Source organism: Telopea speciosissima, chromosome 5, assembly GCF_018873765.1.
Source record: "Telopea speciosissima isolate NSW1024214 ecotype Mountain lineage chromosome 5, Tspe_v1, whole genome shotgun sequence".
Classification (NCBI taxonomy): Eukaryota; Viridiplantae; Streptophyta; class Magnoliopsida; order Proteales; family Proteaceae; genus Telopea; species Telopea speciosissima.
Window position 1 is genome coordinate 58,198,522 of NC_057920.1, and position 9,743 is coordinate 58,208,264.

Here is a 9,743-nt window from a genome sequence, read left to right on the forward strand (position 1 = left end):
CCTCTGCCAAAGTAGATAAAGTGCAGCTATTAGAAATTTAGAATGGTGAGTCTGAACTGGTTTCAAGAAAAGTGGAACTTCTTTGGACAATTTGGCACACGATCATGGAGGTTGATTTCAAGCTAATGAAAAGAACACGGGAAATCAGCCAACGAGGAAGTGGGTAAAAGAAAGATTAACAGTTGTTGCGGCTGACAAAGTAAATGGCATTAATGGAGCTCACTTATAGGACCGATGGGACTCCTCTTAACAAGTATAGGATTGTAATAAACCCTGGAATACCAATCATCATCGCTGCAATTCTGTTGTGCTTAGAGGTAGAACTGAGGAGGTTGAAGTTTACCCAGCTCATCAAGCTTCGACTAAAAATGCTCACCATCAGAGACCACGAGCGTCGGCCAAAACTGAATCCAGTTAAAAGTATTTAACACGACCATCACAGATGTAGAAGAGTAATCTACCAAGACTATTATCTCAGAAGCCTACACTATACAGTCATAACCTATTGATATTCTATCAGAATCTTACGAGTCATGTGCCGGCACCATCGTAACACAAGCAAAGACTATAGACCTGGTGGAGGAATAACCATTTTGGATTCTACACCGGGTCCTCACTCTTGGCTGTAGTACCATGGCCTGCCAATGCCCAAGATAAAAGATCCCAGTCCAAGCGTTGGAGTAGAGCCTGCACCCTTTCTGTACATCGTGGATCTATACCACATCTCAAGTAAACTCTGGTGAGGTAATTGCTTGGAAATTTTCAGGCAATAAGATTCTTTTCCTTCTTTTATTTCTTTAATGTACAGGGGGCAATTAGATTTTAAAAGCCTGGATATGCAGTTCAGGTGAATGTAATGCAATCAATTGAATTACGTACCACTTGAATAAAGCAACCATCTTCAAATCTCAGCCAACTGCGAAAGATATGAACCAGGATTTCCAACCTAAATTGAAGACACCATGAGCTCAACAGTTAGACAAATGCATCTCCACTTCACAAGTTTGTTCAATCAAAGACCAAAGGGAAAAAGAGCAATACTGCCAACTCATGAAATATAAATCCACCAATCTGATGATATTACAAAGATTAACAACCAGTGAAGTGAGTCAACAGAAGCCCCCCCCCCCCCCCCCCCCATCCACAAAAATCCCCCAAAAAAATTCTGGAGTGTTCACTTGTGACCAATGGAACAAGAGAAGAACCTGGGTTTTGAAGATGAATGGATGGTGGATATGTTGAGGTAAACATTGAAGAGTAGCTGCTGCACCACAAAGTTTGCTTCCTACCCTACCTACCTTACAACAGAGAAGCATTTTTGAGACTGCGGTAATGAGAAAGTTTAATCTACATAATATTACTACTCTCAACTCAATGTACAGCACACCACTTGTTCCGTTCTATCTGTACAGCTAACTACGCTCAAGAGATTAGTAACATCTGAAGCAGGTTACCAGTACAAAACCATTCCTCCAACTTTACTAAATGGCCAAACTGTAAGCATTGAGCTATTGAACCACACTGCCAATCTTTCAACTCTACCAAGGGCCAGTCCATGTCCTCTTCAAGCACCGCCTCTTGGGTGCTTTTTGATGATTCAACTCCTCCACGACCTGCAGGAAGCAAAGAAAATAAAGCAGAAAAACACTTCAGCCACTTGCTTCACTAAACACACCAATCAGAAGACATAATTATGATATGACATCATTTAATTAGCACTGGAAGGTTGGATAAGATAGTCTCCCAACTAAATATAATTGTTATAGGGATATCCAAACGTAACATCCAGGCATCCAGCACTGTACTGGTCCTATTATTGGACATTGCCTCGATCAAACTTAATTCTACTTTATGACTTCAACCATCTGATCTATTTCATTCCGAGGAAAACACAAACTATCCAGACAAGTTCATCAACTGCAATTTTGAGATCAATCAGTCGATCGATCTTTAGTATGAAGTATGAACAGGTGATCTCCTATGATCCATCTTTGGTCTAGGGGCATAGATGGGCAGACCACATGATAATAAAACCCCAACATCCACATCAGTGCTGTACGTGCACTTGAGTTTGTTAATTCACCTTGTGGTCCAGCGGTGGCCTCGAGGGTTCCTTAGATTTTCCAAAAAATGATTAATGCTTCTTGTTGTCACCAAAGTAGTTAACTTAGAAGTTGTAACCTTCTTGATAGCCCATTGTCTTATTCCTGAAAGTTCTGCAAGTCCGGTAAAAAAAGGTTTCCAAAATAATTTGACAGTGACTTATTATCATGTCATTCTCAAGAGCCATCATTGTCTCACACGCTTAAACACTAAGGATTAAAGTTTCGTGATACTGGTGAGCTGAAGAGGATAATATTTTGTCCAAGGTATCAAACTACTCCCATCAGGGCATTGAGATTCAGTGCGTAATGAATCAAACAAATAACCCGCAACAGCACTTCTATAAATTAGTGATCATTGGTGTCATTCAATTGCACCAACCAATGGAACATATGGAGGATAGAACAGATAATCTCTTTTTTCACCACTTCAACCCAAGTGATTTTTGGCTTTCCACTTGTTCTTTTAACAACTCCAAATGGCACCACATCATCCTCATGCATTCATTTTCTTAGTTTCACAAGGACAAACCATCCCAACTGACTTTTCCCTCATCTTGCCACCAATTGGTGCTACTTTTCAGCTACCTTGAATGCATTGTTTATGATATTATCTATCTCTATCTCCCTCCATTTAAACACCCATCTCAGTTGCATCATATAAGTATTTTGTTTTGTTAATTGCCTCCATTCATCTTCATAAAATCACAGGAAAATATAGTATCACTACATTCCTAACCATTAGGATAAGCATAGAGTAGGAGAGGTTTAAATGATAAGATGAATAGCTCAGGTCAGTCAGATGAAATTACTGGTTTCAGTGATCTTGGCATCTTCATATGCGAATGGGTATCACCATTAAGTATGAAAACAAATCAAACAAGTAAATAAATCAACAGAGGCACATGATCACTAGAAATTAGGAATTACCTAGTCAGAGAGGGAAGCTGAAGCATGCAGCAAAGTTGGGCTCTACCATTTGGTGGGTCCTAACTAAGAGATCTATTAGGTCCAAAAGTTTGTCACTGAATGATCCAAGCAATCTGCTCAGCTTGATTTAACAGTGAGACCTGATCTGATTAGAATGATAGCACCTTTTTTTTTTTTTTGGATAGATAATGCTAGAACCATTTGGAAGTGCTTCCATGCGGAGGTTCTCTCCTGAACTGCTGCTTCCCACAATGTTGTGACATCTTCTGGAAGCAAGTTCAAATTATTCCGACTTTGAATTTTGGAAGATGTAAACTAATCCGACTTGGTGCAACAGTAAAGGTTGCTCCATTGTGACCAAGTGGTCACAGGTTCAAATCTGGAAACAGCCTCTCAGTGAAAACAGGGTTAAGGCTGCGTGCATTATGACCCTCCCCAGACCCCGCCGTGGCAGGAGCCTCGTGCACTGGGTACGCCCTTTTTTAAACTAGTCCGACTTGGTTTCCAGGAAAACCAAATCGAAGCCAACCGCCCATGTTGTTCCAGGAAGGTTTAGCTGCATATTAAAATACTATTCAAAAACTTGGGAGGAGGCTAGGACAATATCATACTAATAACCACTACGTGGCACACTGGCACCTTTCTTGGCACCCAAGTTCAGTTCAAAGGTAGGCAAGGTTTAAAAAGGTATCGGGTATCGTATCATAAGAGTGATTTTAAGAGACGTATCGTATCGTATTGGAGAGATGCAGGATATGCTAAAGATACATATGGAAATGGTTAAGAAACTTATGGAAATGCTTAGGATATATGCAAAATATAGTTTTGAAGTATAAAATACTATAGATGAGTAATACGTAAAATATATCATGTATAAAAAAGAAAAAGTATGATGAGACAAATTGATTATATATAAAGGATGAGGTTTCTTACATGTACTAATACCAAATTTTTTTAGGTATCATAACGTACCTTAAAAATATGATACGTATTGGTTGGCATCGGCGGATACGGAAGGATACTTTAAACTTGCAGGTAGGCGATGGTTGAGTTGGACCACCAAAATTGATGCATGGGGAAGCACCCTATCTATCTAACAGTTTATATTGGACGCAACATCCTTCATGTGTCTTCAAACATTAGCCATTGTGTCAGTACAAGCACAACAACCTTTGTGCCAGACTTTTATCTTAAAAAGTCTTCAAGGTAAAATTTAATAAAACAATTTAAGGTGAAGTAAAACTAGAAATAATACGACTCCGGTTTTGGAAACTTTGCCCACTGTCAAAAGTTTCTTGAACTATTATTCTTTTCACTATTCACATAGTAATAATAAAAAGGTCATGCAGATGTAACGACCATCCATGGTATTCATATTTACCCCTAATAGAATATGCTCTACAGAGCTGTGCATTACAGATGATGATAAAGATGTAACCACATAAAAAGTTTGGCTTGATATGAGTCACAGGAAATTCCTAACATGGAAAATTACTACTGGAAATGGGGTTATCATAAAGAGGTTCTTATGTTGGTCAACAACCTATGAATCCAGAACTGAAAACAATGTTAGCCTTTTGATACACTCAGCACATAGCCAAATGAAATTTCAAAGTCACTCTTACACAAGGTTAACAGTATGCAGGTCAAACTGTACCTTATGAGCTCAGTCTGAGTCAACTAAAAACAAAGTGAAGTACTGTAGTAAGGCCACTGGGCAACTCATATAATGAGACCATAATATCCCAAATGAGGATTGACTCAACACTAAGAACTTCACAGAAAGAAACAAAATATCCTGAAATTTCTTGTCCATAATCTTCGACAGCAGCTCTAGGGCAACCACAACTCTGGCCTCTTTTGGTTCAAATACTAAACCATTTCAATTTAATTTAGAAAATTAAAAGGCTATTATTGAAGCAGCAATCAGATAATTATGCCTATTAGAGAGATAAGCAAGAAAAAAATTGCCAATAAGTCATTCAATCATCAGCCATAATATATCAGCCATAGAAGAATTAGAATTTATTAAGGGACAATTTCTTAGATCTACTAGATAAGAACGGAAATTACAAGATAAGTAGGTTTTAAATTTGTTTTACATCCACTACTTTCCATTTTGAAAAGATTTACTCAATCCCCAAAATTGGTTAGTACTCATGCCACGTTAGAATAAAATTAAAGCAAACTTCCAAATTGCCCCAAAAATTTGTTTTAAACCACGATGGAGAAATTAGGAGGGAAGGGGCACACAACTTTCTCTACCTGTTATTTTTTTTTTTTTTTAATTATTTCTTGGACCAAGTATCCTTCCACCCACAGTGATCCCATTCACTGCAGGGCGGGAGAAGGCGGGAATAGGTATCAGGAGGGTATTCTGGAACATGCTAAAACATAGAGGCCAGTTTCTGACCGATCGATTTGACGATTGTAGATCGGATGATTTTGACTCAAGCGAAAGCGAATGGTGAAAAGCTAAGAAAAGACCAGTTCAAGCGAAAGGGGCTTTCTCAAGGACAAGCTCAAGACAAGCTCAAACCTGGGGCTTTCCCAGGTTCAGTTAACCGAGTTGTCCGAGCTCAAGTCATTAGAAATGAAGCGCAGCAGCATATGTCATCAACAGAACCCCATCCGATGCCTACTATATTCTTGATGACTAAAAAAAGAGATTGGTCAACTGAATCCGGTATTCCACCCGTAGGCCTTCTTACATTAGTGCTATTTTATTTTTTATCTAGATGACTTCGATCGAGCCCTTGTGAATCCCTCTCCCCACAACTATGCTCGATTTGTCAATGAAGTGGTTCTTGCTATTCCGCAGTACAGTCATCCAAGTGCTGACGAAACAGAAGATCAATGCAAGAAGGGCGAGGAGAAGGCGGGAATAGGTATCGGAAGGGTATTTTGGAACATACTAAAACCCTCGGAGGGGTTTGTGAACCCTAGGATGGTGGGTGAACCATCCTTTTTTTTTTTTTTAATACGTTTCTATTGTTTTCTATTCCTACAATTAAGGTGCACTTTAATCGGATTTCACGGTTTTTAAAACAGTTAAATAAGGTTGGGGCAATTTTGGAATTTGCTTTTATTTTATTCTTGTGTGGCACGAGTACTAACAAACTTTGGGGATTGAGTAAATCTTTTCAAAATAGAAAGTAGTGGATGTAAAACAAATTTGAAACCTACTTATCTTGTAATTTCCGTTCTTATCTAGTGGATCTAAGAAAAATTTTATGCAAATAGGGACAAGGCCATATACCTGGCTTTTCTGCATTTCAATGATTTCTGCCTGCAACAACCAAATTATAGTAGATGAGGATTTGCCACAATCAATTTATCCAACAAATGGTTAACAGTATCAAGAATTAAACTACACCAAATAAAAATACCTGTTTCTGCTGCAATTTTTGGTTCTCCTCCTTAAGTTTTGCAACTTCTGCTTCTAGTTCCATGGTATAAGCCTGGCAGAAACCAAAAATACACAAATATTTCAAAATCAGGACAAACATATTACATCCAACACGAGGATTGATCTTTTCCAATCTGTAGGTGTATCTGGCTATGGAACAGTTCCAGCTTCATGGTACTCTACTTATCTCAGAAGGCATGCACCACTACATTACCATGAAATGGATCATGAGGACTTCATAGTAAATATTTCTCATATCTTCCATTTCTTGTCATAAGAAAACACTTACACTATCAAGCCAGTGCTTACTAACCAATTCTGAAATGATGCATTCAAATGTTGCATGATTATAATATAATGACTTAAAACTTTTATAACTGTCAGGATTTTAAAAGTACTTCTACACTGGAATTCCTCCACTTAGTAATCTTCCTTCCTCTGTTCTACATCAACAAATTTTTTTAGCCTCCCTCGAGAACATAACTCAAAAGCACAAAAAATTGCAGCAGTCATGGAAATTCAAGACTCTTTCAGTACAAGGAGAGCTCCACCTAAACTACTAGAACTCTTGAATCTCCAAAGCATTCATACTCTTCTAAGGGCAGCTTAAAAGTAATTTACATTCTATCTTCATGCTTTACCACACTTTTCATGCTGTAAGTCAACTCGCTTGTCAAAGGATTTGATCAGTAGCATCAGAAGAAGTGATACTGCCACAAAAAATAACCTAGACAACCACATAACAAAAATATTTGAGATGGAAATTCATCCTCCAACATATGGCGCACATCCATTGTTGGATCCATGCAGTCGAGTTCCACGTAGCCTCAGCTAGTTTGATCATGAAATTTTACATTACTTTGTAGACAACAATATATCCCAGTTGGGAGACCCAAAAGAATACTTTTGACCAGGTTTTAAAGTTTTAATTTCTAAAGAAGCTTAAATGGCTAATTTAAGAAACTAGATCATATAAGTGGAAGAAAACGGGAACAGTGTCCAATGACGCTTTCAATGAAAATTCACCTGCTTACGAGCCCGTGATCTTGCCGCTGACTCTCTATTCTTAATCATCCTCCTCTGCCTCCGCTCGACCACCTTCTCCACAGCACCATTGCCTTTCCTCCCTCTAAAACCTCCATTGAACGCATAAGGAACCGGTGACAAGGAAGATGTATCCCCATTACTCCTAGCAGGTCCATCCGTAGACAACTGATTAGCGGGAGATCCTGACGCAACTGTAATAGCACCAGCTCCTAAACCCACCATGCCCATCCCTCCACCCGGAATGAAACCCTGGTTCACTCCTGGATCGGTGATTCCCACAACTCCACCCCTCATTCCAGGGCTACCGAGCTGGGCACCGTTTGCTAAGTGCAGTGGGGGAACGTATGCCATGGTAGCTTGCGCTGGCTTAGGATAGAGTTTCTGTTGCTGCTGTAGTTGTTGATGTTGTTGCTGTTGCTGTTGCTGCCGCTGCTGCTGCTGCTGCTGCTGCTGCAGCTGAGGTTGTGGCGATTGCTGCGGCTGCGGCTGCGGCTGCGGCTGCTGATGAGGATATCTGACCCCATTTGCGTTTATTGCGAGGTTAGGAGATTGGTTCTGAAGTGGATTGTTACTTTCCCCAATCCGGCTAGCGACAGCACCACCGGTCCGATTCGGCTGTAAAAATCCTAGAGCAAGACCACCGTTGTCATTCGGACGATAAAATTCTCCACCAAACCCAGTGCTGTTTGGCCTTCCGGCAGTCTGAGCATCTTCTCTCACAACCCCTGCTCTCACCAAGAACTCCTCCAGAGTAATCTCCCCCAAAGTCTGCTGTCTCTGCGGCAAATTCGATCCTCCGTTGCTACTCCCGTCCTTGGTGCCGTTACTGTCCTTAAACATGTCTCTCCAAACTTCATCAACAGTCTTCTGACTAAGCGTCCGAGGCAGAGTTAGAGAACCCTGTCTCTGCAGATTCCCTCCAGGGAACCCACTTTCAGCACCACCAAAAGTGGAAGCCATGGCTTGGGTCTCCTCAGCAGTCCATAGGTTCTTAAGAAATTCATCCATGTTCATAGAGCCAAAATCCTTCCCAGGGCCACCCATGGTGTTCTGAAACTCTTCGAAGGTCAACGAATAGATGGAAGTTTGTCGTGCCAATGGGAAAATTCCTGGTGGCCTTCCCGCACCACCAACGAAGCCTTCTGGCGGCTGTCCATCGGCAATGTTCTTGAACTCCCAATGAGATCCCATTCGAAATTTATATTCAATTCTGCTGTGCAATCAAGCTGACCAAAGTTTACATAATCATCGAATTGGAGCCAGATCAAGTGAAAAGAAGTAAGTCCTTTCTTCTCACTCTCTCGTTTTCTTCGCCTTTAAATCAAAATTCACCTAACCACGAACCCTCAGAGGCTCAGAGCTGAATCAAAATTCAGACAGAAGAAATTTTCAGAAAAAAAAAAGGGATCCAAATTAGACGGAACTTCCTAAGTTCTGACTAAACTCATTCCAAGCTCAAAATTAATGAAAAAACGATCAAAACAAAATTTACAAAACCTAACGCATTCACATTTCTACTTTCCGCGACTGAATTCACCAACCACTACAAACAAAATCAGAAAAAAGAAAAAATTAACTACAAAAATCCCACTCTAAAACGAATAAAATAATAGATAATCAAAATGCAATAAGAAGATCAAAATCAACAAAATCCTTACAATCCGAAGAAGAAAAATAAAAAATTATTTTTATTTTCTTAAAACTGTTCTATCAAAAAAAAAAAAAAGAAGAGAAGGAGAGCAAGAGAAAGAGCAGACACAGAGAGATTTTTTCTTTTTTTACCTGTTTTTTCGGTTATTTTCTATTTTGCTTCTTTTCCTGCGACTTCGCGAGGTGTTTCTGCCGCTCTCTCTCTCTCTTCCTTCAACCTTCGAGTGTTCGCTAAAGACGCCAAGTGTCCATTATGTTCTCCACGAGTCGGCATTTAAGAAAGCGAGCTTCGATTTAGGGTAATTAAATAATCGAAAATATTGTCTATAGAACCACTAAATTAACGCAACGTGGTCCAATCACAATAGATTTAGAAAATTGATGTGACATCGACCAATCATGTTTTGCTATATGGAAGGATCACAGCCGTCCACGTTTGCTTTCCGACAACCGTGAAGATGGTGACCTTTCCATTTATTTTTATTTTTATTTTTATTTTTCATTGCTTTTGACCGACACTCAACCTAAATGTACGCCACTCTCTCTGCCCTTCCCGTACCGGCAGTTAAGAGAAGAAAATTTCCAGTAAACTACCTCCACTGGCA

General features: G+C 39.7%; 1 protein-coding gene across 3 annotated transcripts; it reads right to left on the reverse strand.

Moving 5' to 3' along the window:
* Positions 1-968: 968 nt before the first annotated feature.
* LOC122661512 (bZIP transcription factor TRAB1-like) lies at positions 969-9,324 on the reverse strand. 3 transcript variants are annotated; one of them, XM_043856923.1, is made up of 5 exons: positions 9,271-9,324; positions 7,468-8,848; positions 6,422-6,493; positions 6,292-6,321; positions 969-1,613 (listed from the first exon to the last, which is right to left on the reverse strand). In XM_043856923.1, exons 2-5 carry the CDS (start codon positions 8,677-8,679, stop codon positions 1,539-1,541), a joined length of 1,389 nt encoding a protein of 462 aa, XP_043712858.1. In that variant the 5' UTR covers positions 8,680-8,848; positions 9,271-9,324; the 3' UTR covers positions 969-1,538. The 3 variants fall into 3 exon arrangements, with proteins under 3 accessions (XP_043712858.1, XP_043712859.1, XP_043712857.1); XM_043856924.1 differs by lacking the exon at positions 9,271-9,324 and having other exon boundaries at positions 969-1,609; positions 6,288-6,321; positions 7,468-9,041; XM_043856922.1 differs by lacking the exon at positions 9,271-9,324 and having other exon boundaries at positions 7,468-9,040.
* Positions 9,325-9,743: the final 419 nt, after the last annotated feature.